The sequence below is a fragment of the Eumetopias jubatus genome, unplaced genomic scaffold (genome assembly GCF_037043125.1).
Source record: "Eumetopias jubatus isolate StellerSeaLion01/CBP00866 unplaced genomic scaffold, mEumJub1_p1.0 scaffold_12, whole genome shotgun sequence".
NCBI classification, from domain to species: domain Eukaryota; kingdom Metazoa; phylum Chordata; class Mammalia; order Carnivora; family Otariidae; genus Eumetopias; species Eumetopias jubatus.
Window position 1 is genome coordinate 69,675,177 of NW_028274818.1, and position 26,812 is coordinate 69,701,988.

The following is a 26,812-nucleotide window of genomic DNA, read 5'->3' on the forward strand; positions in this document are numbered from 1 at the left end:
CACTCCAGGCGCCTGCTGCCCTGGCCTGAGCGCAGCCTCCGCCAAACCCCCAGCCCGCCCGCTCCCTGCGGAGGACCCTGCTCGGCCCGGGTCTGGGCGGGGCCTGCGATGCCCAGTGTGCCCGCGCAGTGGCGCCGCTGCACAGCCGGGACGCTCTGGCCCGCCCGGCTCGTTAGTGTGGCTCCGCGAGCGAGGACCGGAAGTGTGGGTGGGGGCCGGAAGTGCGGGCGAGTGGGAGAACGCTGGTCGGGGCCGGGGGCCGGGGGCCGGGGGCCGGGGCCGGGACCGGGACCGGGGTACGCGTAGCCGCCATGAAGCGGGACGTGCGCATCTTGCTCCTGGGCGAGGGTAGGCGACGGGCTGGGGAGCCGGGTCGGGGCCAGGGTCGGGCTGGAGTGGGGAGGGGGCGCGGCGATCGTGGCCATGCGCTGACCGCGCCGCCCCGCGCAGCCCAGGTGGGAAAGACGTCGCTGATCCTGTCGCTCGTGGGCGAGGAGTTCCCCGTGGAGGTAAGAGGCGAGCGCGGCCGCAGCCCTCCGTGCTCGGCCCTCAGTGCTCGGCCCCCGGCCGCCCTCACGCCGCGTTCCCTGCAGGTCCCTCCCCGCGCCGAGGAGATCACCATTCCCGCAGACGTCACCCCGGAGAAGGTGCCCACCCACATCGTGGACTACTCAGGTAGAGCGGGCCGCTCGTGCTTCCCCCCAGGGGATGGGGGTAGGCATTCGGGCAGGTTCCACAGTCAGGGTCTCTCTGCAGAAGCCGAGCAGACGGCCGAGGAGCTCCAGGACGAGATTCACAAGGTACACTGTGTTCTGAGGGCTGAGACCCCGGCTGCTGCCTCCTAGGGATTAGGTTAAGGTGCTCAGGGTGTGTGAGGCCTCACTAATCCTGCCGTGACTCCTCAGCGCTGCCACTTGTCAGGTTCCCTGGGCTCACCCTGCAGGGAGCTGGGGAGGAGAGGGACCTTGCTTCCCACACGGCCGGTCAGCTCCATGGCTCTGTGCACCCATTGTTTGTCTTTCTGCTGGATCCTGGGCAACAGCCTCTGATGTTCTCCAAAGTGACTGCTTACTCAGTTCTGTGCTCTGGCTATGTGTACCGCCATCCCGTAGTCCAGTGCAGTGCTCTGAGCCTCTGGATCGTAGCGGGTGCCGTGCTTCTCTGTTATCAGGAAGACCTGTGCCTGCATCGAGCTCCCCGGGGGAGCCTCTGCTGTGTCCTGGGGCATCGCTGGGCCAGGGTAAAGGCCACAGCTACCCAGCCTTCTTGTCACCATCATCCCTTGTGGTGTCCCTGTCACTTACTCTGCCTGAAATGACACAGGAATGCAGGGCTGGGGCCAGGGTGCCAAGTTCTAGGGGTGGCGCTGTTTGTCCTGAGCCTTCCAGGGGACCCATCAGAGCTGCCATGCTCAGGCCTGGCAGCTCCAGTGGAACCGGACAGGGGAGGGCTTGTCAGGTTGGAGCAGCTAATGGTGGCTGGGGCACATTGGCTGGAGAGGTGCTCAAGAGGGGTGGGGTTCCAAGGTGTCTGGCCCCATCAAGGGCGGCATGGAGCAGGAAGCCTGTGGTCATGTCGTGCCTCACCCCCTTTCCCATAGGCAAACGTGGTGTGTATGGTGTACGACGTGTCTGAGGAAGCCACCATTGAGAAGGTGAGGGCAAGAGCTCCTTCTGCACCCCAGGTCCTTGTTGCTGGCACTCAGCTCCGTGTTGTCCTCTGAACAGACTCCAGATGGACACCCAGCTGACCGAGGCTCTGGGCATTGGGGGCCTGTAGGCAGAAACCCCACAGCTTCCCCAGGGAGCTCCTGTGGTCTTGCCTTCCCACAAAGCACGTGGGTGGTTAGAAGTCTGAACCACTCAGGTCTGTGGAAGGGGCTGCCTTGGGCTGCTGAGTCCGGGCCCCTTGGGGGTGTTTGGGAACTGCTAGGATCAGATGAGGTTCCACCTGCTGACTGTTCTCTCCAAGTGGCCACATTCCCAGTGCCTAGGACTTTGTTCCTCAGTGGGCCTTGACCTCCCTGCGTCCAGGCACGAGTTCCAGGAGGGAGCCGTGAAGACAAGCAGGCCTCTGTTCTCACGGCTAGCCCTTGCTTTTCAGATACGAACCAAGTGGATCCCACTGGTGAATGGGGAGACTGAGAGGGGCCCGAGGTAATGGGCAGGGCCCAGGTGGGTGGGCCCCGCCAGCTCCCCATCCATGGTGACCATAGGCCTCTCCCCCAGAGTCCCCATCATCCTGGTGGGCAACAAGTCGGACCTGCGGCCCGGGAGCTCAATGGAGGCTGTGCTGCCCATCATGAGCCAGTTCCCTGAGATCGAGACGTGCGTGGAGGTGCGTGGGCAGGTGCCCGTGTGCCGCTGGCCTCAGCTGTGGGCTTGCGGACCTCCCCAGGTCTCCTGGAAGACACCCCATGCCTGCTTCTTCTGGGGGGCCCCTTTGAGTTTTGTGGTACCGGTCACGTGTCTGAGTGTGTTCCTGCGGCCACCAGTGCTCTGCCAAGAACCTGAGGAACATCTCGGAGCTGTTCTACTACGCGCAGAAAGCAGTGCTGCACCCCACGGCCCCGCTCTACGACCCCGAGGCCAAGCAGGTGGGCGGCAGGCACCGGGGAGGCGGCCAGGCTGGCGGGAGCGGTGGCATGGGGTGCGTGCTGAGCTGGCTGTCCCTGCAGCTGAGGCCCGCGTGTGCCCAGGCCCTCACGCGCATCTTCAGGCTCTCAGACCAGGATCTAGACCAGGCGCTCAGTGACGAGGAGCTCAACGCTTTCCAGGTGCGGTCCCCTCTGCTGGTGCTGCCCGTGCTTCGAGGGCACAGCCTCAGGTACCCTTAGTGACGCTGAGCAGTCACTGAGGCGGCTGGCTGGCTGATGGCGACTTTCCCTCGGGGGCAGAAATCCTGCTTTGGGCACCCACTGGCCCCTCAGGCCCTGGAGGATGTGAAGATGGTGGTGTGCAAGAATGTGGCAGGAGGTGTGCGGGATGACCGGCTGACCCTGGACGGTGAGTCCTGTTGCCCTGCCGTGCCCTGGGAGCAGGAAGGGGGCCAGGCTGTGCTCGGTGCTACCTGCTTTTCTGTTTCTTTGGGAACAGGCTTTCTTTTCTTGAACACACTGTTTATCCAACGTGGCCGCCACGAGACCACGTGGACCATCCTGCGACGCTTCGGCTACGGAGACACACTGGAGTTGACCCCTGACTACCTTGACCCACCGTGAGTGGTGGATGGGGCTCAGCCTCCCTTCTCAGTGTCAGGCGGGTGCCTGGAGGCTCTTCCACCTGCAGTGGGGGCCCTTGGGATTGGGCCTCGACGGCCTTTCTAGGAGTGGTCTCGCTGTGGGTGGTCAGGATAGGACGAAGCAGATGGCCCCCTGCCCCAGATGTATTCCTGTCTGCTCTCCTGCCATGGTGGTCAGCTGAGGGGGCAGCACAGGAGCCTCCCTGTGCCGAGACCAAGACACGGGTGGTGTGGGGAGCCTGGTGGGCAAGGGGCTCCCCTGGGAACCAGACAGCCCCCGCATTCCCCACAGGCTCTACGTGCCCCCAGGCTGCAGCACCGAGCTCAACCACTTTGGCTACCAGTTTGTGCAGAGAGTGTTTGAGAAGCATGACCAGGTAAGGGAGTCATGATCTCCACCCTGCACCACCCCCGATCCCACCAGTCTCCAGGTACATGTCACTGCGGCGCCTCTGCTCCCAGGACCGTGATGGCTGCCTCTCGCCTGCAGAGCTGGAGAGCTTCTTCAGCGTGTTCCCCACTGCCCCCTGGGGCCCCCAGCTGCCTCTCGAGGTGTGCACCAAGGCTGGCCGGCTGTCTCTGCATGGGTACCTCTGCCAGTGGACGTGAGTTCAGCCCCTGCCTGCGGGAACACTGGCTGTGCTGGTTGCTCGGCCGTGACCCCATCCCTTCCACCCCCAGCCTGGTGACCTATTTGGACGTCCGGCGCTGTCTTGAGCACCTTGGTTACTTGGGCTACCCGACCCTCTGCGAGCAGGACTCCCAAGCCCACGCCATCACAGGTGGGTGCCTGCCCCTGCCCTGAGCCCAGCTCCTCCCTGGCAGCCCCCTTGGTCACACTCACCCCGGCCGTCCATCCCCAGTCACTCGTGAGAAGAGGCTGGACCAGGAGAAGGGGCAGACACAGAGGAACGTTCTCCTGTGCAAGGTGGTGGGAGCCTGCGGAGTGGGCAAGTCTTCCTTCCTGCAGGCCTTTCTCGGCCGCGGCCTGGGGGTGAGCATCTGCATGGGCCGGGGGAGGCGGGGGCGGCTCTGGACAGCGTCCGGGCCAGCAAGCTTCAGGCATCTCCCCGCTCTGCACCAGGATGCCGGGGAGTTTGCCGAGGAGCATGCCGTCTATGCCATCAACACGGTGCAGGTCAACGGGCAGGAGAAGTACCTGATAGTGAGTGCTGGGGTCCCCGGGTACATCCTGGGTCTGCACTGGGCGGGGCTGTCTCAATGTGGCCCGCAGGGCTGACCCTGCACCCCTCCCTGAGGCCGCTCTTTGTCTAGCTGTGCGAGGCGAGTGCAGACAGCCTGCTGGCCACGGCGCCCGATGCCACCTGTGACGTGGCCTGCTTGATGTTCGATGGCAGCGACCCTGGGTCCTTTGCGCTGTGCGCTGACGTCTACAAGGCAAGGCACCCCGCACCCCCACCCCGGGTCCCTCTGGGGCAGTCCGCGCGCCTCGGCCACCCAGGACGGCACCCTCATGCAGCCCCCCTCTCTGCAGCGCCACTACATGGACGGGCAGACCCCCTGCCTCTTTGTCTCCTCCAAGGCAGACCTGCCCGAAGGCATCTCGCCACCTGGGCTGTCGCCCACGGAGTTCTGCCGCAGACACCGGCTGCCTGCCCCTGCCCCCTTCTCGTGTGTTGGCCCGGCCAGGCTCAGCACTGCTGTGTTCACCCGGCTCGCCGCCATGGCCGCTTGCCCGTGGGTACCCGCACACAGCCCTGCGGTGGGAGGCCAGGCCCTGTCTAGGGAAGCAGTCATCCCCGTTGCCCGGAGAGCAGGGCAGCTGTAGCGTGGGCCCAAGTCCCGCTGGTGGCCCCATGCGGGCAGAGCGCAGCCCCAGAAGGTGGGGTGGGGGCTTGGGCAGCGGCATCTGCCCCCAGCCAACCTCTCTGTCCTGCAGACACCTGGCCCCTGGCGAGCTGCCCACCACCTCCTTCTGGCTACGAGTGACGCTGGGGGTTGTTGGAGTTGCCGTCACCGCCATCCTCAGCCTCTCACTCTTCCGGGCCCTGCTGAAGAGCCGATGAGGCCTCAGGGGCCCCCATGGTGCTGGTGTGGAGGTCACCTGCTCAAGGGGCCTGCCTTCTGTCGGAGACACCTGGCCCATCTCCCTGCCTGAGCCCCAAGGGCCAGCCTCCAGTTCCCGGTAGCCTGTGTCCCTACCTAGCTGCAGATGCCAAGCATCACCCACTTTGGGTGTCATGTGTTGGAGGGACTGGGCATCATGGATGAGGAAGCCAGTGACCCAGACCCAAGTATTCTCAGGGCTCCATTCCTTTCTGGTCCCAGGCAGCCAGTAGGCATGAAGGGGGTCAAAGGTGGGGGTGGGGGAAGGACATGGTTAATACGGCCTCCCTCTCCTCCCTGGTTTGGAGATGGGCCCAGCACTTCACCCCTCCCAGAAGACATGAGGTAGGGTCTCCTGATTAAACTTCACTTGTGTCTTTTGCACCTGGGATCCTGCTTTCTGAAGATGACGTTTCTTGAATCCACTAAAACACGTCTTTTGTCTCAGCATGGGCTGGAAACCTCACTCCTGAGCCCCACACCTCCCGTCCAGGCCTGGGTCCCCATTCTGCAGTCTCCCTCGGGGCCCCGCTGCTCTCCAGGAGCCTCTGCATCCATCCAGGTCCATATCGGCCTGAGGGGTTCTGATATGCGAGACCCTTTTGATGGCTGCCCTGCCCCGCCCCGCAAAGCTCAGCATCCCAGTAGCCTGGCTGAGGTGTGCTGAGGGTCTGGGACTCTGGCGTGGGACTGGGGTGTGCCCAGATGCCCAGCTTCTGGTGTGCAGGGTTGGTCTGGCCTGAGAAATCTGCTACGTTTTCTCACACCCTGACCAGAGGCCTCGTCTTGGACTGAGGAGGGTGCCCAGTGTGGGGCCTGGGCATCTACTCAGTGTGTGTTTTGGGGCCTGGAGCGGAGAGCCTGCGGTGTGGCTGGGCGCTCCCTGCCTGCCATCGGCCCTTCTCTGCGAGGCAGCCTTCCCCAAGCTCTGAGGGGCTATTTGTGGGAGGTTGGGGGAGCTTCCTGCTCCACAGGGATGCTCCAGCCTGACACACGAGGTCTGGTGTTGACCCTGAAGTTGTCCTTGCACCAGCCTCCCAGCCCTGCTGGCCTGGTCCCGTGGGTGTGCTGCTCACCCGCTTTAGGGTGGGGCTGGACGCTCCTTCTGGCCAGTGGTTCCTCCTGAGGCCCAGCGGCCCCAGTGTTGACTGGCATCAGGATTTTGAGTGACCCTTGAGGAGCTTGCTGTGATGACACATCCCCATGGTCTCTGTCACCTCCATCCCTGGAGGGGTCTGCTTGCCCTCCCCAGGAAGCAGGGACCCTTTCCTATCCCAGCTGCAGCCCTGTGTGTTGGGGTCTCTGCACCATTGCCCAGGGGTCTGCCTAGGCTCCCCATGAACTCCCGGAACTGGAGGTCTCACTGTCCAGCATTGAGCCTGCAGGAGCGGTCAGGGGTCTCCAGTCTCAGGTGGGTGCTGTGGATTGGTGCCTGCGCACTGAGCGGGGACGGCTGCACCAAGCCTACCCCACGGACCCCTGCTAGTTGCCTTGTCGGTTTGGTGCCCACATGGTGGGGCCCTGGTGCCTTGCCGCCAGCAAACAAGCATGTCTGGCAGGCCAGCTGGCACCTTCAGGGAACTCTGGCCTGATAATCACAGGCAGTGAGGAGGTGGCCTCAGCGCTCAAGTCCCAAGCAGAGGGGCTCCCGAGGGAGGGAGGTGGGGTGCTGCGCCGTGACTCAGTTTCCCAGCCGCTGTCCACGCTTGACGAACAGCCCCAGCCCGGAACGGGAAGGCGGTGAGGCGGGCGGCGAGACCCAAGCTCCGGTCGGGGCCGTTCCTTCCTGGGGCGCGTCCGCATGCGGGGCGCGCGCGTGTCCTGACCGCGCGTGGCGGGGCCGGCGGCGGCAGCGTGCGCGCACGGGCGGGCGGCTCCGGCTCCGCGACGCGGCGCCAAACGGAGCGGCGGAGCGGGCGGGCCGGGGCGGAGCGGAGTCGTCCGCAGAGCAGCCCCTTCCGGCCGCGGCCGCCGACCCCGGCCCCCGGCCCCGCCTGGCTCTATGGACAGGAGCTCGCTGCTGCAGCTTATCCAGGAGCAGGTGCGTGGCGTGGGTGGGTGGGTGGGTGGATGGCGCCCGCACAGCCCCCGCCGCAGCCCTCCGCCGCTGGACTGGGCCGAGGCGACGGAGCTCCCAGAGAGCCGTGGTCCAGTCCCGCCGCTCGGCGCCTACTCTCAAGCCCCCTCCCACGACCTTGGCCCCTGCCTGAGACACTCCAGGAGAGGGCGAGCCGGATCAGGGTCCCTGGGGAGGTATAGAAGGGAGGGAGATTGTCCTCAGACCTTGGCCCTACCCTTCTAGGAGGATGGGCAGGGCATAAATGAGGTGGGGAGCCCCCTAAGAGCTAGAGCCCTGGGACCCAGGCACTGGTGCCCTGGCAGCTCCTGGGACCGTGTGGGTGCAGAGGTCTGGCCCCAGGGTGCTTGGAGCCTGCCTCTCCCAGCTGGCCTGGCCCAGCCCTATGGCCTGGAAGCCTGACCCACTCTCAAGCCTTGGCCGATGGCCCCCCCCACCCCAGCAGCTGGACCCTGAGCACACAGGTTTCATCGGTGCGGACACCTTCACCGGCCTGGTGCACAGCCATGAGCTGCCCCTGGACCCGGCCAAGCTGGACATGCTGGTGGCCTTGGCCCAGAGCAACGAGCGGGGCCAGGTCTGCTACCAGGAGCTGGTGGACCTGGTCAGTGCCATAATGGGCAGACAGCAGGGGTAGGGGCCTAGGCCTTGGCAGGCACAGTGCCTGGCCAGAGTGGGGTGGGCAGGCAGCCCCCACTCCCTGCCCTTCCCACCAGGGAGGAGTGTGGACTTGGGGCAGGGACTCAGACTCTACCAGGAGCTGGGTGGGCCAAGGGGACAGGGTGGCTCGGGGGGGTGGGGCGGGGAGTATGGTGGCCCGTGCTTAGGGCCGCCCCCCTCCAGATCAGCAGTAAACGCTCAAGCAGCTTTAAGCGGGCCATCGCCAATGGACAGAGAGCACTGCCCCGGGACGGGCTGCTGGATGAGCCAGGCCTGGGTGTCTACAAGCGGTTTGTGCGCTACGTTGCCTACGAGATCCTGCCTCGAGAGGTGGACCGCCACTGGTACTTTTACAGACACCGCAGCTGCCCACCCCCCGTGTTTATGGCCTCAGTCACCCTTGCCCAGGTGTGCCCACTTGTCTGCCACCCAGGAGCCGCCCACAGGCCTGGCCCTGCCTGGCCCTAACGCCTCTCCCTCCCAGATCATCGTGTTCCTGTGCTACGGGGCTCGTCTCAACAAGTGGGTGCTGCAGACCTACCATCCTGAGTACATGAAGAGCCCCCTCGTGTACCACCCTGGCCACCGCGCTCGAGCCTGGCGCTTCCTCACCTATATGTTCATGCATGTTGGGTGAGTGGGGGCCCACCGCCGGCATCCCTCTGATGGAGTCAGGACTCAGTCCCTCGAGTCAGGGACTGGTGGCCTGACACCTGACCTTACATCTGCTTACACCCACATGGCTAGCCTGGAGCAACTAGGGTTCAACGCGCTCCTGCAGCTGATGATTGGGGTGCCCCTGGAGATGGTGCATGGTCTGCTCCGCATCAGCCTGCTCTACCTGGCCGGTGTACTGGCAGGTGAGGCAGGCACGTGCCCCCTGGCCATCATGCTGGTGAGCCTCACCCTCATGGCTCTCCTTTTGCTCACACAGGCTCCCTGACTGTCTCCATTACCGACATGCGGGCCCCTGTGGTGGGGGGCTCTGGTGGGGTCTACGCCCTGTGCTCGGCACACCTGGCCAACGTCGTCATGGTAATAGGGCAGACTGCGGGGCGGGTGTGGGGAGGGGCCCACAAGGCCTGCCTCACAGCCTCTGTCTCACGCCCCATCAGAACTGGGCTGGGATGAGGTGTCCCTACAAGCTGCTGAGGATGGTGCTGGCCTTGGTGTGCAGTAAGTAGGGGGTCAGGGGGCTGGGGGGCCTCAGCCTAAAGCCAGGGTGCCTCCCACCTGCCACCTTTCTCTGCAGTGAGTTCCGAGGTGGGCCGGGCCGTGTGGCTCCGCTTTTCCCCACCACTGCCTGCCTCAGGCCCCCAGCCCAGTTTCATGGCACACCTGGCAGGTGCAGTGGTAGGGGTCAGCATGGGTCTGACCATCCTGCGCAGCTATGAGGAACGCCTGCAGGACCAGTGTGGCTGGTGGGTGGTGCTGCTCGCCTATGGCACTTTCCTGCTTTTTGCCATCTTCTGGAACATCTTCGCCTACGACCTGCTGGGCGCCCACATCCCTCCACCACCCTGATGGGCTTCCCAGGGCCACACGGGCCAGGGCACAGGTGTATGTGGGCTGGCCACCAGGCGAGTCTGCATGTCCACCCTCTGTGAATGTACATCTCAAGACTGCTTCTCCTCTGTGGGGGCTAGGCAGCCCCTGTAACTCACTGAGTCCAGGCCAAGCCTTACATCAGCCCTGGCCGCCCCCTCCCAGGCATGGGGAGGTAGGACTGCCTAGCCAGGCAGGGGAGGTCCCCAGGTGTGGCCCCAGAGGAGACCCTGCCCTGGCCTCTCCCCCACGATTTGCGGTCTGAGCCTTTTTGGAGAATGAATAAATATTTTACACTGCAGCAGGTGGCTGTACCGGGGCTCTGGGGGCTGGCCGGCCCCCCTCCCACTCACTGAACAGACTGCGGACATGTGGACAGCCTGAGCTTCCCCCTTCTCCTCTGCACTGGTACGAGATGGGTGTGTGTGTGTGTGTGTGTATGTGTGTGAGAAAGATGAGTGGGGGGAGAAGCTGGGGTCCTCACAGTCAAGTGTGAGTTCAGCAAGCATTTACTGACATCCTACAGCAGCCAGCCTCTTGCTTGGACAGCCCGCCCTCCAGAGAAACCTGTGGCCTGAGGTTGTGGGCAGGTGAGCAGGCCCTGGGCCACAGCCAAGTTCAGGCAGCCTGCGTTCTGCATTTCTTGGCTTGCAGTGGTGTCCTCAGGAATGGCCGGCTGGGACCAAGGCCGGGCAGCAGATCAGGGCACAGCTTCTGCCCCACAGGCCATGTCCGTACTGCTGTCTCCACATGGTGAGGGATCCACAGCCCTGAGGGACTGCCTAGGGAGGGGCAGAGGGAGGCTGGGGCCCAGGGACATTGGCCACTCGATCCTCCCGTACAGCTCTGCATACTGCACCCTTGCCTCACCTCTGCTGAGGGTGTACTGCGGCCACTTGCGCGGTGGGACACGAAGGCTACCGCCTCCGGAGCCTCTGCAGCCAGGACTCGTGCCCTACCAGGGTCTGGACAAGCTCGGCGTAGGGCTGCCCTTCCCAGGGACCCCCAGCGTCATGGACATGGCCATGGGCCCATTTCACAGGCAAGGACACTAACCGGCCAGATCCGGCCCGCTAGCCCGCGACCCCGCGGGGCGCCCAGCTCTCCCGGCTAATCCGGGCCGGGGTGGGTTCGGGGGTCACGGGTGGTGGACCTCACCAAGCGGACGCGCACCACGAGGAGGCCCCGCCCACGCCGCCAGGCCCCGCCCCGCACGTGGGAAGCCCTCACCACCAGCTTCCACGCCCGCGGCCGCTCCAGCCCGTTTCGTGTGACGTGCTTCTCCGCTCGGCCCTCGATGGCCGCGGTCACTCCTCTCGGTGCCTGGGGAAGGGCGGTGACGGAGACTCGGACAACGGGGGTCGTCCGCCCTACTGACCGCCCCCCCCGCCCTATCATCGGTCCAAGGCTTCCAGCCGCCCCTGGCGGTCCGCGCGCGCCCACAGCACCTCCCCGTTGCGGCCAGGACTGCGGCCCGGCGGCTCCAGGCCTCACAGGCCCGCAGCCCGCGTGCAGCCGCCATGTTCGCGCGCAGGGCGGGGCCTCGGCGGGGTGGAGCGGAGAGCTGCCGGGCCGCGGTCCTGGCGCTGCTCCGGACTTCGACGTCGCGGGTCGCTTTGCCTCGAGCGCATGCTCCCGACGGGCTCCGCCCCCTTCCCCCACCCTCTCCCCCACCCCTCCCCCCTGCGACCCGTCAAACGCATGCGCGTCCCCGCCCACTGCGCGTCCGCCCGCCCCGCTGTCCCCGCCCCGCGCGGCCGGAAGTTCCGGTGGCGGATCGCTGGACCGGGCCCGAGCGGATCGGGGGCTCGGGCTGTGGGCTCGGGCTGCGGGCGTAGGGCGGGCCAGACGCGGAGCCTGGGAGCGAAGCCCAGGCTGTGCCGCGCGGCACCATGAAGGGCAAGGAGGAGAAGGAGGGCGGCGCGCGGCTGGGCGCCGGCGGCGGAAGCCCCGAAAAGAGCCCGAGCGCGCAGGAGCTCAAGGAGCAGGGCAACCGGCTCTTCGTGGGCCGCAAGTACCCGGAGGCGGCGGCCTGCTACGGCCGCGCCATCGTGAGTGCGCCCGCGCCGGGGGAAGGGACCGGCGTCCGGGCCAGGGGAGGGGGCGGGGCCCGGGCTTAGGCCCCGCGTCCTCCCCGGAGCCCCTGCCCGGCCATTCCCGCCGGACCTTCGGAGGCTCTTGGTTCGTACGCGTGGGCGTTTGGGCCTTGAGAGCTCAGTGATGATCTTGTTTCAGTCGGGTCAAGGCCGCGGCTCTCGAGCCACTGCTGGCTGCTGGAGAAGTGTGGCGGGTGGGAGCTTCAAGGTGTTTGAGGCCCCCAGACCGAGGACCAGGGATCCTTGTGCCTTGAGAACCCCAGGCCCAAAACTGGGGATCTCCACAGGTCTTGGAAATTTAGGTTTCCAAGACCTGCTGGGAGTCAACAGGGGGTGGGGTTCATGTAGGCCTCGGGAGCGGGAGTTTATCCTCCACCAGTCCTCAGTACGCGGGGGCTTTGAAGCTGAGAAGTTTCTGGTGTCTTGATTCTAGCCGTGGGCTCTAAACTGGGCCTAGGACAGGGCCTAGGACGGAGAAGGGGCACAGAGCTCACTCCCTCATGCTGGCTGGCCTGGCCTTGGTCCCCAGACCCGGAATCCCCTGGTGGCAGTGTACTACACCAACCGGGCATTGTGCTACCTGAAGATGCAGCAGCATGAGCAGGCTCTGGCAGACTGCCGGCGGGCTTTGGAACTGGACGGGCAGTCTGTGAAGGCACACTTCTTCCTGGGGCAATGCCAGCTAGAGATGGAGAGCTATGATGAGGCCATTGCCAATCTCCAGCGAGGTGGGCGTACAGGTTGTCAGGTTACAGGGGTGCCTGGGATCGGGTGGATGGACTGGCCTGGTGACCTGAAGCCCCTATTCCCCCAGCCTACAACCTGGCCAAGGAGCAACGGCTCAACTTTGGGGATGACATCCCTAGTGCTCTGCGCATCGCTAAGAAAAAGCGCTGGAACAGCATCGAGGAGCGGCGCATCCACCAGGAGAATGAGCTGCACTCCTACCTCACTCGGCTTATTGTGGCCGAGCGGGAGAGGTGGGCTGTGGTAGTGGCAGGCTCCAGGGCCCCACCCACTCCCCAAGTCAGCACTCCGGGGTTAACTCTGAGTCAAGAACACAAGTGTTTATTGAAGGCCAACACTGGCAAGCAGGAGATGGAGGGAAGCGAGACCTGAACGAGCCCAAGGTTGGGGTGGAGTGTGATCTCTTCTGGCCAGACCCATTTCTGACTAGCTCCTGGTCGACCCCCAGGGAACTAGAAGAATGTCAGCGGAACCATGAGGGTGATGAGGACGATGGCCACATCCGGGCCCAGCAGGCCTGCATCGAGGCCAAGCACGTGAGGGTGCCCCAGCCCACGTGTGGATGTGTGCGTGTTTGTGTGCCTGTGACGGGAGGGTGCCTGTGCCAGGGGAAGCGGGTTGGGACATCTGGCCCACGCGTAGCTGCTTGGTTCTTCGCAGGACAAGTACTTAGCAGACATGGATGAGCTTTTCTCCCAGGTGGACGAGAAGAGAAAGGTACGTTGTCTGTCCTCTGGGTAGCAGGAATTAGAGCAGTGTCCCTGTCCTGGTGCCTGACCTCACCCCATGTGCTGCAGAAGCGAGACATCCCGGACTACCTGTGTGGCAAGATCAGCTTTGAGCTCATGCGGGAACCGTGCATCACACCTAGCGGCATCACCTATGACCGAAAGGACATTGAGGAGCATCTGCAGGTGAGGGCTCACAAAGTGTTGGGAGCAGGACCCATAACCACTGAGCACTTTCTGACCCTGTTGTCACTGCACACTGCAGCGCGTGGGCCACTTTGACCCTGTCACCCGGAGCCCCCTGACCCAGGAACAGCTCATCCCCAACCTCGCCATGAAAGAGGTCATTGATGCTTTCATCTCCGAGAACGGCTGGGTGGAGGACTACTGAGGCCGGGCAAGGGCCAGGGCTGCCCGCCTTGCCTAATGCTCTGGCCCAGGAGGGCTTTGGAGCAGTAGCTCCAGTCCCTGTACATAGTTGGTGTCCCTAGATCCCTGCCCTGGTGTCCCCAACCCCCCCATCAGTTCTGCTGCTGGACTGTGAGCCCCACCTCCATCCCCATCTGGGCCAGAAACAGCAGGTGAGGGTGGGCTGCTGCCACCACTGTCCTGTAATAAAATCTGTGAGCACTCTAGGAGTGTGCGCTGGTGTGTGCTGGGCTCACCAGCCGCCCACTCTGGCTAGCTGAGGAAGGTAGAGATGAAAACACTGGTGTCCAGGTTGAGCGTGGCATGCCACCACCGGTCTGGGAAATACAGCACCTGCTGGGAGGTGGGGGTGGGGCACAGGGATTAGTTGATGGCGTCTGGTCCAGCCTGGCCCCTTCCTGCCACCTACTGACCTCACCAGCCTGGACGGTGCACTCCAAGGGCCTCGCAGATGATGTCAGGGTTGGGTACACGTCCTGAAGCCAGGCCAGCGTGGTTTTGTTGGGATGGAACTCTGGTGTCTTCTCAGGGGGGTATAGGAACCAGCGCTGAGGATGGGAGCAATAACGTCACTCTGTTGCAGTCAGTAAGCCCCAAGCCCCAGCCCTCGCCCCCATCCTGTGCTGACCTTGCGGCCGTAGATCACCTCTGAGAACCCGGGCCCATGCCAGTGGAAGGGCACCCCAGAACCAGCTCCTGTGGGGTCATTTATGAGCAGCTGCTGAGGCAACCTAACTTACAGTGTCCTCTTCCCTTCCAAATCCCCTTTGCAGGGTACCCACCTGCAATTCCAAAGCTGTAAGCAGTAGTAGTACCCAGCAGACTAAATGGTGGTGGGGAGTAGTGTTGAAAGAGCGATGCCCATTCGCTGAAATTGTTGTCCCCAAAGAAATACAAGGTGTCTGCCAACAAAGAACACCGAGGCACAGAGATCTTGGTAGCTGGGTGCCCCCATCCCAGCCCATGGCCAACCAAATCAGACTCACCGTTGCCCAGGGAGGTAGGGTCCTGGGGATACAGCAAATGCTCCACATACTCCTGAAAGGGCAGGTCCACTGCAGGAAAGAAGCTGATCAGGACTGGCTGAAGCTACCTGCAAGATGCTGACAAGCAGGCTAGGCCGCAGGGTGGGGCAGCTCACCTTTCCGGTAGGAGTAGGTATTGGCAGTGCTCAGCCGCACCACGTTGTCCCCAAAGGAGTCCAGTAGCCTTTCTCGGGAGCACAAGGCCCGGAACCTCTGAGGAGGTGGGGAAGACACTCAAGGGCCAGGCCCAGCACGGGTGACAAGTGGCCAGGAGGGGCGCCAGCACTCACCGAGTTGTCTGTGAGCCCCTGCAGGATGACGGGTCTGGAAAAGGCGTAGCTGGAAAGGCAGAGTCACGGCCAGGTCTCAGCCTCGCCCGTCCGCGTTAGCTCAAAGGAGGGCGTGGGGGTGGACTAGGGGAGCCTGAGCGGATGGGTAGGCAAAGAAGGGAGTGGGGACAGCAGCGCTCCGGGGGACACGCACTGAGGTGTGGGACGGGTGGCCAGTGCGAGGGGACGCACGTACTGCTGCACGAACTCGGAGTAGCTGAGGTCCGCCCGACGCTCCACCGCGCAGCGCTGCTCCTCCGCCAGGGCCGCCGGCGCCCCGGGCCCGCGCCGCTGCCTGCGGGCACAGCGGGTCAGCGGCCTGCCGCGCCCCGGTCCGCCCCGGTCCGCCCCGGCCGCCGGCGCCGCTCACCACCCTCCATCGCCCGCCTCCCCGGCGCTGCACCGGGCCAGAACAGCCAGCGTCCACACCGCCAACAGGAACCGCAGCCGCGCCCCCGGTGCCATGAGCCCGCCGCCGCGAGGCATGCCGGGAATTCCATCGCCGCGGCAAAGGCGCCAACCCCGCCCCGGAAGCAGTTCCTTTGTCCCGCCCCGGAAGGGAGGGTTTTTTCGGAAGGCGGTGCGAAGGCCGCGGGAGAGGGGTTAGCGGCCGCTGCCAGTTCCCATGGCGACGCTGCCACCCACCCACCGGAGTCGCCAGGCGCGGGGCGTGGGCCATCGGCGGCGCGAGCGGCGGGGGATAGGCAGCCTCAGACTGCGCCTCCTGCTTCCTTTATTGGCTTGCCACGCCCAGCCCCTCCCGCCCCGAGCCCAGCGCGGGCGGGTCAGGAGTACTCGCACAGGTGGCCGCAGCCCGCGGGGCAGTGGGAGCTGCCCTCCAGCCACTTCATGATGTGCTGCAGGTGGCCGCCGTGGCTGCAGCCCTGGCACCACACGAACAGACCCTTAACCACGTGGTGGCACACGGCACACATGCTGGCGCAGCGGTGGCACCGGTCACAGACCCAGCCGCGGCTGCTCATGGGCCGCTTGCAGTGGCTGCAGTTGACGTGCAGAGTGGTGGACGCCTGGTTGAGGCAGCTGATGGCGCGGCTGGTGCTGAGCTTCACCACCTGGTTGGACACGTTCCAGAGACAGAAACGCTGCAGCAGGTCGATGTAGGACGTGTACCAGTGCTCCTGGTGGGGAGGGGAGGGAGGCAGAGGTCTGGAGGTGGGCACCCTGGGGGGGCGCTGGGGGTGGGCAGGGAGGCCCTCCCCCGTCCCAGTCACCCACCTGTGTCTGCTCGTCGATGTCCTTGCGCACGCGCTCGCCCAGCACGATGAGCACAGACACAGCCATCTGCACGTCACCCTGCTCGGCATAGAAGCGCAGCATGTCACACACCAGGGCGCTGAAGAAGTCAGGGGGCAGCCGGGTGTCATGGAGAGCATGTGAGACGGAGAGGAGCGAGAAGGAGGAGTCCACGGGCGCCAGGGAAGCCACGTCAGCCTCGCTGCCGCTCACGTGGGGCGAGTCGGCCTTGTCCTGCAGGTGCTCGGGGCCAGGCGGAGTGTCCACAATCTCGTGACGTAGTGGGAAGGCTTCCTGGGGCAGCATGTACTCCGGGTCCTCTGCTGCAAGGCAGAGACAGGGTCTGAGCCCCTGGCCCCACCGGCCAGCCCCGCCCCCAGCCCCGACTCACGGTGTGCATGCTCCGGGTCCAACAAGTACAGCTCATCCTCCTCGCCCTCCACGTCGCCCAGCAGGTAGTCTGCAGGCACGTCACTGCCCTCTGTCTCTTCGTTATCTGCCCATGACAGAGGTAGAGGACGTTCCAGAGAAGCTGATTCTGGGATGCCCTAGCCCCGCTCCATCAATGCTCTGTGCGCCACCCCCAGCCTACCCTCATTGGTGATGAGTGTGGCTGAGGAGTCAAGCAGCACCGTGTCGCTCCGTGTGTCACCCTTGCTACGGTCCAGCCTGGTCTCACTGCCCAACCCTGGGGCCATATCCTTCAGGTTGAAACTGGGGGCAGGGAAGGCCAATGGGTAGATGGGTTCCAACAGCCCCACCCTCTGAGGAGAGCCACCCCCAGATGTCTACCTGTTCATGAGTGGCAAGCCACAAGAGCTGCCCTTGCCCACGCTGTGGTTGAGGCTGGTGGCAGACGCCAGGCCAGGGCTACAGTAGATGATCCGCAGCATGGTCCAGGTCTGTGCTACCTAGGGACGGGCGCCAGGCACTCAAAAGGGGCCTGGGTTCCTGGCATGCCATGCACCCCTCTCCCCCACTCCTGGATGGAACCACAGACTCTCAAATGTTCAGCTGCCCCAGGCACCCAATATCCTGGTCCACCACAGCTGGGGAAACTGAAGTCTATGGCAAAGACAAAAATCTTAAGTCTGCCCTACAAGGGGATAGGAAGAAGCAGAAATTGGAGGCAGCCAACATGGAAATGAGCCTGTGGTCCCAGGAAGACAATGAAAAGCTATGTGGGCCTCTGTGAGTCAAACACCTCGGGAAATCCAAAAGCAAAAATGAGCCACAAGAGGGGGCTTCAAGCCTGCACCCCAGTGATGGCACTGGGTACCCTCAGGTACCAGGATGGTGGCTGGTGGTGGCAGCCGCCAGAGCTCAGCACTGAACCCAGGGCAGGGTCTGGGTAGAGCAGTTGGGGGAGCCCCCAAGGTCATGGTCCCTGGGCCACCCCACCTACCTGGTTGCGGCCAAGCTCCCGAGCCACTTTCGCATTGTGGTCACAGAGCTCAGCCAGAGGCCGACCAGCCAGGGCATAACGCTCAGCGGTGTCCACGAACCAGCTCATGCTGCCACTACCAGGCTCTATCTCAAAGACGCTGAGGGCACTGGACGCGAGGCCCACAAAAGGTTCGGCAGGGTCCAGCTTGCGCTTGAAGAAGATGGGGTGGCGCCGGTCACCGGCATAAGGCTTGCGCCCAGACTCGGTGGCCACTAGGCTTTCCTTAGCGGCGAAGGCCAGGTCCCCAAAGAGGCCATAGCAGAGGCCCTCGGGGTTAGCGCGCTCAACAGGCTGGCTGGCATCACGGAACAGGTGCTGGCACAGTGTACTGTCCTTAGAGCCCGAGAGCAGGAAGGAGGGGTCGTGTGGGTGGCGCCAGGCAATGCCCGTTGTGACGTCACGGTGCTCCTCGAACATGGCAGCTGGCACAAAAGGCCGGCGCACGTCCCACACATAGATGTTATGGTCCACCATCATGGAGCAGGTGGCCAGGTGGTGGCGGCACTCAGGCCGCCACTTGACGCGGGCTACTGAGGCGATGGTTTGCACACAGTGTACTTCCTTGGCACGGTGCGTGGTCATGTCCCAGACCTTCACCATCTTGTCACGCCCACCCGTGGCCAGCCAGCCCCTACAATAGATCCACGAAGCCCTCAGTGTCCTCTCCGGGGATGGGATGGCTCCCCACTCTCTGCCTCACAGGCCTGGAGGCAGCCCCTCCAGGACCCCACCTGTCCCACCCTGCCGCCCGTGCCCCCACGCCATGCCACCCCACACCTGTCCTCAGGGTGCCAGTCGCAGCAGAAGACAGGCCCGTTGTGGGCGGTGAACATTCTCTCACAGCGGTCAGGCCTCCGGATGTCCCAGAGCTGCACGTTGCCATTCTCAAAGGTGGATGCGAAAGTGAAGTAGTCCCGGATGCTGAACTGGACGTCCCGCACGCTCTCCGACTGGCCTGTGGGCAGGATGTCAATGCGGGGCGAAGGTGAAGGGGCTCTGGGAGAGCAGCCAATGGTGGAACCCTTGGACAAACTGTGGACTGCGGTCACATGCCTGCCTGCGGCCAAGGTGGGGAGGCCTAGAAGGTGGGGTAGACACTGCTAAGCCTGCCCTGGGGTGGTGGGTGGCGAGGAGAGGCTTCACAGAGAAGACAGGGTAGATTAGGCCGGGAAGCAGGATACCAGGCACCGTGTAGTTTTTGAACCCAAAACCTGGACCTCGACCCTCCCCTGGATTGTGCTTTTGACATCAGTCCTTGCACAGAGCAGTGGCCCAGCTTCAGGACCGGCTATCAGAGCAGTGAGCAAAGAGAAGCCTCACTGTGCTACCTGTACGCACTCCCCTGAGGGAGGCCTAAGGAGGCCTGGATGAGGGTGCCCTAACTTCTACTCCATCCCTTCACCTTGAGCTGGAACAGCTGGGCCAGCCACACGGGACTGGAGACCTTAAAGGTCTATGTCCACCTCCGTGGACCACCACCCAAGAGCCTTCAAGGACTCTAGCTTTTCCACAGCACAGGTAGTTCAGGGTCTGTCTTAAGAGGCCTCCAATTCTCTGAGGCGACTGAGGCTTCTGCCCCGTGCTTTGTTTGGTCTCTTCAAGGTGCACAAGGAATAGCTGGCTCAAGGCCAGCTGCCAAGGAGCTGGGCCTGCTGGGAAAGGGTGCCAGGCAGCATACCCCACCTCCTCTCCAAACCTGAGCTGAGGACCCTGGAGGTCCCGGTGGGCTTCCTGCTGTGAAGTGGTCTGGAGCTCTGGGCAGCAAAACAAACCCTCTGCTCAGCAGCTCAGGTTGGCTGTAGTCTGCTCAGGCTCTGCCCTCTCCCTGGTCCCATATCGTGCCCCTCCCGTGCTGACCCTCACCCACTCTTCTAGTGCTCTCTGGGAGCATATCTGAAGATCTCTGATGCACACGACGCACTTCTCCACCTGCCCGACCCGCCTCTCACCAGAGAAGGTGCTGACAGAGTCCTTCCTGCGGAGGTCAAAGCACTTCATGAAGCCGTCCTGGGAACCACTGAGCAGCACATGGGCCTCAGTGGGGTGGAAGCAGACTTTGTTCACTGTGCGCTTGTGCTCCGTGAACAGCTGGTCCTGCTTGTTGCGGGATGGCCGGCCCAGGTTCCACGTGACCACCACGCCATTGGTGGCCGCCGTGGCCAGCAGGTTCTCGTCCATCTGGTGCCAGACTACATCCGCGCAGCTCAGGTTGAGTGAGGGCTTGCGGCCCACACGGAGGTTCAGCTTCTCCACAAACTGCTCGTCTTCAATGGCATAGATCTTGAAGATGCTGCGGCCTGCCACGACCACCTGAGCCGCATCACGGCACACGCTGATGGCATTGGCTGGTGCATCCAGGTGGCAGTGCATAGTGCGGCCCGTCAGCGCGCTGCCACCCAGGGCCGTGGTCACTCGGGACATCTTCTCCATGGCTGCACGGGGGGTGGGGACACGAGGTCGGTGAAGTGGGCTGGCCTGGTCAGCCTGGAGGGGCCAGTCAGTTCAGACCCTTCACCCTGGTCGGGGCCCCCAAAATTGCTTCGTCCTGGGCGGGTCAGTCTGGGTGAGCCTGTCCAGAACAGTTCGCTGCTAGTCAGTGAGGAGGAGACATCGCTGCCCCGGAGCTCGGCCGGCCCGTCTGCCTTCCCGGGAGACCCTACCTGGTCAGTCCCAGCCCGGGCCACCGCTCCATCCCCCGAACAGATCTGGGCGGTCACTGGCTGGGCTTTCGGCCAGTCAGTCCCTGCAAGGAAGCGAGGGAATCCCTCCCAGTCCACACAGGGCGTCCCAGGGCCTCCAGGGAGGGGCAGAGGGGCGCGGGGGACACACACTGACGTCAAGGGCCGAGCTGTTTAGGGAGCTTGAGGGCACTGGGCGGGCGCGCCGGACGAGAGGCCGGCGGCGCGGAGCACTGAGAGCGGCGACCGCCGGGGAGCGGAGGCGACGGGAACGCGGCCCGAGGGCTCCGAGAAGCCTCTCCCTTCGTGGGCACCAGAACCATCTCCTAAAATTGCCGGGCCGGGCCTGGCCGGAACCGCCGCGCCGGAAACAGCCCTTCTCTTTCCCGTTCCCCGCCTCCCTGCTCGCCGGAAGTGGTCCCTTCTTGCCAGCCTCTCACCAGAAGCGGGCACCCACACCGCAAGCGTTCCGGCTCAGGGAGCTGAGTTGGGGGAGGCGGAGGTAGAGGCGCTGCGCTGGGCTCCCCCCGTCCCGCCTCTGCGGTTGGCCTTTTTGCCACAGTGTTTTCATACTCGTGCGCATCTCTCCCCCAGCAAGTCCAGCCACCCCTGACGAGTCCAAATCCCTCCAGTCGTCTACCCTGGTTCCTCTGATGGGAACCCCGCAGCCTGCGCTGCGCCTGTCCCGGCGCCCAGGAAGCTCATTTTTCTCTTCTGGCAGAGTGGGCTAGATCTTTTCTTTTGTTTTCAGATTTTATTTGAGTGAGAGAGAGCGCGGGCATGACTGGGGAGGGGCCAGCCGACTCCCGGCTGAGCAGGGAGCCCGATGTGGGGCTGGATCCCAGAATCCTGAGATCATGACCTGAGCGGAAGGCAGCCGCTTCACTGACTGAGCCCCCCAGGCGCCCCAAGAAGCTGGATATTTTGAGGTTAATATTATATGTACTGGCTTTAGCTTCATTCACTTCCCCCATAGGCAATGAAGGGTTAAGGACCTTCTGGGTTGGTCACTGCTGTGTTTCCAGTCTGGTACGTGGCACGGCCTGTACGTGTTGAAAGAACCAGTAAGTCTGATGAGTGGAGAGGTGCACAAGAATCCAGAGCCTGGGGCCGCCCAGAGCAGATACACCTTCCCTTGCCATGGTCTCATGACCTAAAAACAACTCAGACGCGTGTTTTTACAACTTTTTTAATATATATTTTTATAAACAGGTCACGTGATAAAATAGCACAAGAAACACTTACCAAATATAAGGTTATATCTTCCGCATATACAGGAGAATGAGGTCGTTATGTACAATAAGAAAATGGTTTTAGGGGTTGGTTGGTTTTGTTTGTTTTCCTCTCTCCCCTTAATGTTTCCTCCTACATCGTTGGAAATATCACAGCTTCAGTTGCATTAATACTTTGGACAAATGGACAGCTGCCTCCTCCCCACTAGGGAGCTGTGAGGAGGAGGGGCTGAAGAAACTGGCTCCTGACCACCTCAGCCCCGGAGCCTCCTGCGGGCACTCCAGGACAGGGAAATCTTTGGGCTGTTGAACTCTTTCTCTGCTTCAACAGCATCTCTCGCTCGCTCGTGCGCTCTCGCTCTCTCGCTCTCTCTCACTCTCTGGCTCTCTGGAAACTGGTTACTTTCTTCCAACCAGATGGGGGGGTGTCCCAAGATTGGGTGTGGGCACTGTACTTCCTGGGGCTCCAAGGTTGGGATGGGAAGGGGTCCCAGCCCCCTCCTCAGCAATTGCCAAGATGTGCCAGCATCCCCCCAGGACTCACATGTGTCTTGGGATTGGACAGAACATGGCCAGAGCCCCTTTGGGCAGGCAGAGGTTTGGGAAGCTGGGGAGGGGAGGGGGGCAGCTCGAAAGGAGCCCTCCCTCCTCTGGATGCTGAGGGTGTGCTGGCCACTTGTAAGACTGGACTTGCCTGCTGGCACTGATCCTGTCTTGGCTGGGCCCGCTTGTCCAGCTTCCACCTGACAGAGACCCGCCCGGGGTGCAGTGTGGCACTGAGGAGGCTGGGCCTTGGTGACTACAGGGGCTGTGGTGTGGGGTCCACTCAGGACTGCGTGCAAGGCCTGCGGGGCCTGAGGGTCGCTCCAGCTTGTGGTCTCTCAAGGTGGTTGTCCCCCCCCCCCCCCCCCCCGCAGCTGAGGTAAGCTACAGCCGGCTGGGTTAATGTTGATTATAGCAAGATGGTGGTCAGCCAGTCTGTCCCTCCCTCAAATACAGTTCTTCCCTAGCCTGGCCCAAGGACCTGTAGGCCTGCAGGTGGGGGTGGGGCGAGCAGGGGGCTGCCTCACACGGGGGCAAGGAAAAGGGGAGGTCTCTTGGGTCAGGCTGGCATGAGCTGGGGCAAGGGCGGGTGGGACTTGGGCTCCTTGGCGGGCCATGGCTTTGGCGGTGGCCTGTTCCCCCTCGCACCCCTCCGAGGGCTCCAGGCGTGGTGCAGTGGAAGATGCGGGAAGCCCTTGGGGCTCTTCTGGCCCCTGTGTCCTGGGGGACCCAGCTCCCCTCAATCCCTCTGGGCCCTGCCCGAGATGGGGGGACAGCGGGGAGACAGAGCGGGGTGTGGCGGGAAAGGCGGTAAGGGGGGCCGTCAGGAGAGCTCAAAGCGCCCCCCTAGGACCGAGCCCCGCCCCTCGCCCCCTCCCCCAGCGGGCGGACGAAAGATGGAGGCGGCTGTGGTGCGGTGGAGGGCGGGCGTGCAGTGCGGGCACGAGGGGCATGCACAGAGTCCCCGAGTGTGCGTGCGTGCGAGGGGCTGGGCCCGCCCGCCGCCCCTCCCGGCCCGGGCGGGGCCAGGAGGGGCGCGGGGCGGGGCTTTCACTGGGTTCGCCCTGCCTCCCTCGCTGGGCCGCGGGCGCGAGGGCTGCCCTGAGGGCAGGGCCGGGAGAAGGCGTCCCCGCCGGGAGCGTGGCGGCTTCCTGCGCCGGGGGCGGGGAGGCCCGCGCTACTCGATGACGAGACAGCGGGGCAGGTGCTGCGAGAAGTACTTGAAGAGCTCGGGGGTGGCCCCGGGGCAGTTGGTCAGCTCCAGCTCCTCGAGTTCCTGCAGCTGCACCAGGCCAGATAGCCCCGTGGTGGTCAGCAGCGGGCAGCCTGCAGCGGGCGGGAGGCGGGGCGGCGGCTGAGCGCGCGGGGGCCAGAGGGCAGCGCGAGGGTGGGGCCGGGCTAGGCGGGGCTCGCCCGGCGTCTCCGTCTGGACCGGGGCCGGGGACCCCGGGACTCAGCGCCAGGTATGAATCAGTGCGAGGGACCCGGCAGGACTGGCGGAGTCGGAGTAGGTGGGGGTGGGGTGGGGTGGGGTGGGGTGGGGTCTCACCTGCCAGAGACAAGAGACGCAGACTCCTCATGGCCAGGAGGTGCTTCAGCCCGAAGTCCTGCACCTGGGCGGGAGGGCGGGGCGGGTTAAGGACCTCCGCTCGCGCCCTGGGGGAGCCCACTGCTGGGGTCAGGCCTTAGGCCTGGAGCTGCTGGAGGGGCAGGGGGCGGGGTTCAAAACGGGGGTTTCTCGGCTTCCCAAAGAGCCAGGAGGCAGCTGGAGAGTGGCGGTGAGGACCCCGGGGTGGGTGTGGAGGGATCCCATACTTCCTCGCGGGATCTGAGGGCGCCGGCGGCAGGTCAGCGGATTGTGTGCGCGGGAGCTTTGCCCGAGTCCCCCACCTCCCCTTGCCTACTCCCCAATCTTCGGAGGCGGGGAAGGCCGGTACCTGGCAGCACCATCGCAGGTAGAGGCTGCGGAGGGAGGACATGGTGGACAAATAGCTGAGGCCAGTATCCGTGATGCGTACACACCTGTGGGGGCAACAGAGGGGCGCTGCCCACCTTCAGAACACCTCGCCCCGCGCGTCAGCCCCGACCCCTTCCTCCTTTTCCCAGGGCATCCCCTCCGGCAGCACTTAGGATAATTCCTCCCTTTGCACAGCCTCCCCCCAGCCAGGCTCCGCCCCTTACCCAGGTGCTTGGCAGTTACAGCCCATTCTAGGTCCGGGGCTTCTGAGGGCCCGCCCCTCAACCCCCTCCCCGGGGCTCCGCAGCTACAGGTCTGTCCGTTAATCTAGGCTCCCTGCTTAGAAGGTCTTGCCGGCCTTGCCCCGCCCCGCCCCGGTCCTGCCCTCCAAGTGTCCCCTGGGTGGGGGACGCGCGCACCTGTCCAGCACCAGCTCCTCCAGGCGGTGCAGGTCGCAGGCCACGTACTCGAGCGCCATGTCGGTGATGCGCGGGCACCACGAAAGGTCGAGGCTGCGCAGCTTGCGCAGGTTTTCAGCCACGAGCTCGACACCGTCGTCGGTGACCTTGGAGCAGCCGGAGAGGCTGAGCGCGGTGAGGTTGGGCAGGCTGTGCACCACGTTGACCACGCCGTGGTTGGTGATCTCCCAGCAGGAGAGCAGGCGCAGAGTGTGCGTGCTGTGGCCCTGGCGTGCTGTGAAGTAGGCCAGCGCCGTGTCCGTCACGTGGTAGGCCTGCAAGCTCAGCTCGGCCAGGTTGGGCAGCAGCTGCGAGATGGCCGCAATGGCGTCGTCGGCCACGTTGATGCAGTCGCTGACGCTCAGCGAGGTGATGCGCGCGCTCAGGCTGGACCACAGCCCTGCCTCGGTGAAGTCATTGCAGCCCGACAGCTCGAGGCGCACGACGCCCTGCATCTGCTCCAGCATCACCTGCAGGCGGGCAGGCGGCAGGGCGTGGTGAGGGTGGCAGGAGCCCACTGAGGGGCAGGAAGCAGGGTTCTCGAACGTAGACGTGTGTAAAACATGCACCAAGCTGCGCCGTGACAAGTGCACTTTACAGTGTGTTTGTCACCTCACAGCAACATTCTAAGAGGCAGAGCACAGGGGAGCGGGAAGCTCAGGGCCTTCCCAGAGCAGGTGCTGGGGGAGCAGTTGGTGTTATGATTTGATGGTTAGAGTCCTGGCCCTGGGGAAGGGGCTGCCAGCACAGCTGCTCCTCTGACCCGTGCACCTGCTCCCCCACAGCGCCCTCCCCACCCAAGGCTGGCCTCACAGGCATGTAGGGCCCTGAGCTTAGAAGAGCCTCCCATTTGATTGATTGCTTTGATGTTGCTGTCTTGAAATTCTTAGTCATCTTTGAACAAGGGACTTGAATTTTTCATTCTGGACTGGGTCCCCCAAATTATGTAACCAGTCCTGCTTCCCCTCACCCCTGAGCCACGATCCTCAGAGCACTGGCGCTTCCCTCAGCTACTTTGCTCCTCATATGCCCAAGTTCCCTCTGGGGGCAGCCCTTCCCCCGCCCCCACACACACACCAGCTCAGGTGCAGCTGCTTGGCCCTGCCCACCCCATCCCTGTCCCTTCCAGGCCAACGGTGGGGCGCACCTCCAGGCCAGCATCCGTGATGGTGGAGCGCTTGAGGCTCATGGCCTTGACACCCTTCTTAGAGAGGGCGTAGTTGTCGATGAACTCACAGATGTCCAGGTCGGAGACGCCAACCAGGCAGAAACCCTCAAAGCCACGCGCAGCGAAGCCCTGCAGGTTCACAAACTCCTTCTCGCCACCAGGCAGCACATTGTAGAGCTCCTTGGCGTGCAGCACAGGTGTGAGGCCTGCCCAGAATTTGGGCTGGTAGAGCACACGCCGCCAGGCCTTGCACACTTGGGCCAGCACGCACTTCTCACAGGCTGAGAAGTACCAGAAGAGGCCATTGAGGATCTTTTCATCTGTGGCCAGTGGTGGCCGCTCCACTGGGGGCCCAGGAACTGGGGCTGAGGCTGGTCCACCAAGGGGGAGCCCTGCTGGGGGGCACAGGCCCCCAGCCAGGGCAGCCCGTGGCAGTGGGGCAGCCAGGCTGGGCGGTGGGAGGGTAGGTGGGGGAGGTGGTTGGCAGGGGCGGTTCTTGGCAGCTGGTGTGCCCTTGGTGATACTGGCTGCACCCAGGCCGTTGGGCTGGCCTGGCAGCTTCACAAGGCCATTGCGAGGCAAGCATGGAGGCTTGGGGTCGCCGTCCACACCCGGGCTCGACATCTTCCTCGCGCGATCTGTGGACAGGGTCCGGGAGGGGGTCATGAGTTGCTGTGGGACCAGAGCTGGGCTCCCCATCCCAGGGCATCTCCTCCCATGGCACCCCCAGAACCACCCAACAGAAAGGATCTGAATCCAAGTCACTCTGTCTCTCAGTGTGAGCAGCAACAGGAGATCAGGGCTGTTGAGGACTATGACATTCCCTGAGTCCCTACTGTGTGCACTGAGCTCAACCTGTCCTCAGATCTTTTTTGACACCTAGGTACTATGGTTCCCATTTTAGAGATGAGAAAAGAGGCAGGCAGAGACAGACACTCGCTCGTGACTGCTCCCTTCACCTTTACTACCCCATTGTCCCCCTTCAGTGCCTGCCAGGCCTACCTCCACTGGGCAGGGACTGGAAAACTGAGGGACATGGTTTGGGGTGGTCTCCCCTCCACTATGGGATGCCATCCTCACTCTCTGGAGTGGTTCCAGTACCCTGTCTGAGACTCACATACCAGCCCCTGAG

General features: G+C 63.9%; 6 protein-coding genes and 1 pseudogene across 19 annotated transcripts; 3 read left to right on the plus strand and 4 right to left on the minus strand.

The window, feature by feature from the left end:
• Positions 1 to 258: 258 nt before the first annotated feature.
• Positions 259 to 5,691, plus strand: RHOT2 (ras homolog family member T2). Of its 4 annotated transcripts, none has more exons than XM_028111903.2 (19): positions 259 to 348; positions 451 to 509; positions 594 to 675; positions 757 to 800; positions 1,601 to 1,654; positions 2,104 to 2,156; positions 2,229 to 2,337; positions 2,495 to 2,596; positions 2,678 to 2,776; positions 2,897 to 3,005; positions 3,096 to 3,216; positions 3,533 to 3,617; positions 3,703 to 3,845; positions 3,922 to 4,022; positions 4,104 to 4,234; positions 4,325 to 4,405; positions 4,516 to 4,638; positions 4,736 to 4,938; positions 5,141 to 5,691. In XM_028111903.2, the coding sequence occupies exons 1-19, from the start codon at positions 312 to 314 to the stop codon at positions 5,265 to 5,267; spliced, it is 1,863 nt and encodes a 620-aa protein (XP_027967704.1). In that variant the 5' UTR covers positions 259 to 311; the 3' UTR covers positions 5,268 to 5,691. The 4 variants fall into 4 exon arrangements, with proteins under 4 accessions (XP_027967704.1, XP_027967705.1, XP_027967706.1 ...); XM_028111906.2 differs by having other exon boundaries at positions 330 to 348; positions 456 to 509; XM_028111904.2 differs by lacking the exon at positions 2,678 to 2,776.
• A 1,618-nt stretch (positions 5,692 to 7,309) lies between these two features.
• On the plus strand, positions 7,310 to 9,577 carry RHBDL1 (rhomboid like 1). 4 transcript variants are annotated; one of them, XM_088016899.1, is made up of 8 exons: positions 7,310 to 7,348; positions 7,827 to 7,996; positions 8,224 to 8,452; positions 8,529 to 8,677; positions 8,792 to 8,904; positions 8,979 to 9,079; positions 9,160 to 9,220; positions 9,297 to 9,577. In XM_088016899.1, exons 1-8 carry the CDS (start codon positions 7,310 to 7,312, stop codon positions 9,566 to 9,568), a joined length of 1,134 nt encoding a protein of 377 aa, XP_087873025.1. In that variant the 3' UTR covers positions 9,569 to 9,577. The 4 variants fall into 4 exon arrangements, with proteins under 4 accessions (XP_087873025.1, XP_087873023.1, XP_087873024.1 ...); XM_088016897.1 differs by having other exon boundaries at positions 7,827 to 7,988; positions 8,228 to 8,452; XM_088016898.1 differs by having other exon boundaries at positions 7,830 to 7,988; positions 8,228 to 8,452.
• Positions 9,578 to 10,056: 479 nt separating this feature from the next.
• On the minus strand, positions 10,057 to 11,173 carry LOC148162824 (uncharacterized; annotated as a pseudogene).
• A 162-nt stretch (positions 11,174 to 11,335) lies between these two features.
• STUB1 (STIP1 homology and U-box containing protein 1) lies at positions 11,336 to 13,795 on the plus strand. 2 transcript variants are annotated; one of them, XM_028111601.2, is made up of 7 exons: positions 11,336 to 11,640; positions 12,215 to 12,413; positions 12,500 to 12,665; positions 12,881 to 12,998; positions 13,093 to 13,149; positions 13,230 to 13,346; positions 13,426 to 13,795. In XM_028111601.2, exons 1-7 carry the CDS (start codon positions 11,482 to 11,484, stop codon positions 13,549 to 13,551), a joined length of 942 nt encoding a protein of 313 aa, XP_027967402.1. In that variant the 5' UTR covers positions 11,336 to 11,481; the 3' UTR covers positions 13,552 to 13,795. The 2 variants fall into 2 exon arrangements, with proteins under 2 accessions (XP_027967402.1, XP_087873381.1); XM_088017255.1 differs by having other exon boundaries at positions 11,337 to 11,640; positions 12,881 to 12,968.
• On the minus strand, positions 12,734 to 15,472 carry JMJD8 (jumonji domain containing 8). Of its 5 annotated transcripts, none has more exons than XM_088017256.1 (10): positions 15,347 to 15,472; positions 15,098 to 15,238; positions 14,905 to 14,953; positions 14,731 to 14,827; positions 14,576 to 14,644; positions 14,372 to 14,491; positions 14,218 to 14,285; positions 14,003 to 14,137; positions 13,826 to 13,925; positions 12,734 to 13,250 (listed from the first exon to the last, which is right to left on the minus strand). In XM_088017256.1, the coding sequence occupies exons 1-9, from the start codon at positions 15,427 to 15,429 to the stop codon at positions 13,842 to 13,844; spliced, it is 846 nt and encodes a 281-aa protein (XP_087873382.1). In that variant the 5' UTR covers positions 15,430 to 15,472; the 3' UTR covers positions 12,734 to 13,250; positions 13,826 to 13,841. The 5 variants fall into 5 exon arrangements, with proteins under 5 accessions (XP_087873382.1, XP_027967403.1, XP_027967404.1 ...); XM_028111602.2 differs by having other exon boundaries at positions 15,314 to 15,472; XM_028111603.2 differs by having other exon boundaries at positions 13,826 to 13,922; positions 15,314 to 15,469.
• A 187-nt stretch (positions 15,473 to 15,659) lies between these two features.
• WDR24 (WD repeat domain 24) lies at positions 15,660 to 20,698 on the minus strand. 3 transcript variants are annotated; one of them, XM_028111599.2, is made up of 8 exons: positions 19,594 to 20,698; positions 18,422 to 18,599; positions 17,603 to 18,275; positions 16,990 to 17,108; positions 16,790 to 16,911; positions 16,589 to 16,693; positions 16,180 to 16,520; positions 15,660 to 16,082 (listed from the first exon to the last, which is right to left on the minus strand). In XM_028111599.2, the coding sequence occupies exons 1-8, from the start codon at positions 20,072 to 20,074 to the stop codon at positions 15,729 to 15,731; spliced, it is 2,373 nt and encodes a 790-aa protein (XP_027967400.1). In that variant the 5' UTR covers positions 20,075 to 20,698; the 3' UTR covers positions 15,660 to 15,728. The 3 variants fall into 3 exon arrangements, with proteins under 3 accessions (XP_027967400.1, XP_087873380.1, XP_087873379.1); XM_088017254.1 differs by having other exon boundaries at positions 16,180 to 16,517; positions 16,990 to 17,104; positions 17,599 to 18,275; XM_088017253.1 differs by having other exon boundaries at positions 16,990 to 17,104; positions 17,599 to 18,275.
• Positions 20,699 to 23,248: 2,550 nt separating this feature from the next.
• On the minus strand, positions 23,249 to 26,304 carry FBXL16 (F-box and leucine rich repeat protein 16). Its single transcript, XM_028111908.2, has 5 exons — positions 25,660 to 26,304; positions 24,474 to 24,982; positions 24,035 to 24,119; positions 23,647 to 23,710; positions 23,249 to 23,423 (listed from the first exon to the last, which is right to left on the minus strand). Exons 1-5 carry the CDS (start codon positions 26,302 to 26,304, stop codon positions 23,275 to 23,277), a joined length of 1,452 nt encoding a protein of 483 aa, XP_027967709.1. The 3' UTR covers positions 23,249 to 23,274.
• Positions 26,305 to 26,812: the final 508 nt, after the last annotated feature.

Coding starts and splice junctions, on each gene's coding strand:
- RHOT2 (XM_028111903.2), top strand. CDS start 312: ATGAAGCGGGACGTGCGCATCTTGCTCCTGGGCGAGG. Junction 510..593: donor GCGAGGAGTTCCCCGTGGAG/GTAAGAGGCGAG, acceptor CGTTCCCTGCAG/GTCCCTCCCCGCGCCGAGGA. Junction 2,157..2,228: donor GAGACTGAGAGGGGCCCGAG/GTAATGGGCAGG, acceptor CCTCTCCCCCAG/AGTCCCCATCATCCTGGTGG.
- RHBDL1 (XM_088016899.1), top strand. CDS start 7,310: ATGGACAGGAGCTCGCTGCTGCAGCTTATCCAGGAGCAG. Junction 8,905..8,978: donor CCTGGCCGGTGTACTGGCAG/GTGAGGCAGGCA, acceptor TTGCTCACACAG/GCTCCCTGACTGTCTCCATT. Junction 9,080..9,159: donor ACCTGGCCAACGTCGTCATG/GTAATAGGGCAG, acceptor ACGCCCCATCAG/AACTGGGCTGGGATGAGGTG.
- STUB1 (XM_028111601.2), top strand. CDS start 11,482: ATGAAGGGCAAGGAGGAGAAGGAGGGCGGCGCGCGGCTGGGCGCCGGC. Junction 12,414..12,499: donor CATTGCCAATCTCCAGCGAG/GTGGGCGTACAG, acceptor CTATTCCCCCAG/CCTACAACCTGGCCAAGGAG. Junction 13,150..13,229: donor AGGTGGACGAGAAGAGAAAG/GTACGTTGTCTG, acceptor CATGTGCTGCAG/AAGCGAGACATCCCGGACTA.
- JMJD8 (XM_028111602.2), bottom strand. CDS start 15,429: ATGCCTCGCGGCGGCGGGCTCATGGCACCGGGGGCGCGGCTGCGGTTC. Junction 14,645..14,730: donor TACCTACTCCTACCGGAAAG/GTGAGCTGCCCC, acceptor TCTTTCCTGCAG/TGGACCTGCCCTTTCAGGAG. Junction 13,926..14,002: donor GCACCGTCCAGGCTGGTGAG/GTCAGTAGGTGG, acceptor CCCACCTCCCAG/CAGGTGCTGTATTTCCCAGA.
- WDR24 (XM_028111599.2), bottom strand. CDS start 20,074: ATGGAGAAGATGTCCCGAGTGACCACGGCCCTGGGTGGCAGCGCGCTG. Junction 18,276..18,421: donor GACTGGCACCCTGAGGACAG/GTGTGGGGTGGC, acceptor GATCTATTGTAG/GGGCTGGCTGGCCACGGGTG. Junction 16,694..16,789: donor CACACTCATCACCAATGAGG/GTAGGCTGGGGG, acceptor TGTCATGGGCAG/ATAACGAAGAGACAGAGGGC.
- FBXL16 (XM_028111908.2), bottom strand. CDS start 26,304: ATGTCGAGCCCGGGTGTGGACGGCGACCCCAAGCCTCCATGCTTGCCT. Junction 24,983..25,659: donor TCACGGATGCTGGCCTGGAG/GTGCGCCCCACC, acceptor GCCCGCCTGCAG/GTGATGCTGGAGCAGATGCA. Junction 24,120..24,473: donor GAGGAGCTGGTGCTGGACAG/GTGCGCGCGTCC, acceptor TTGCCCCCACAG/GTGTGTACGCATCACGGATA.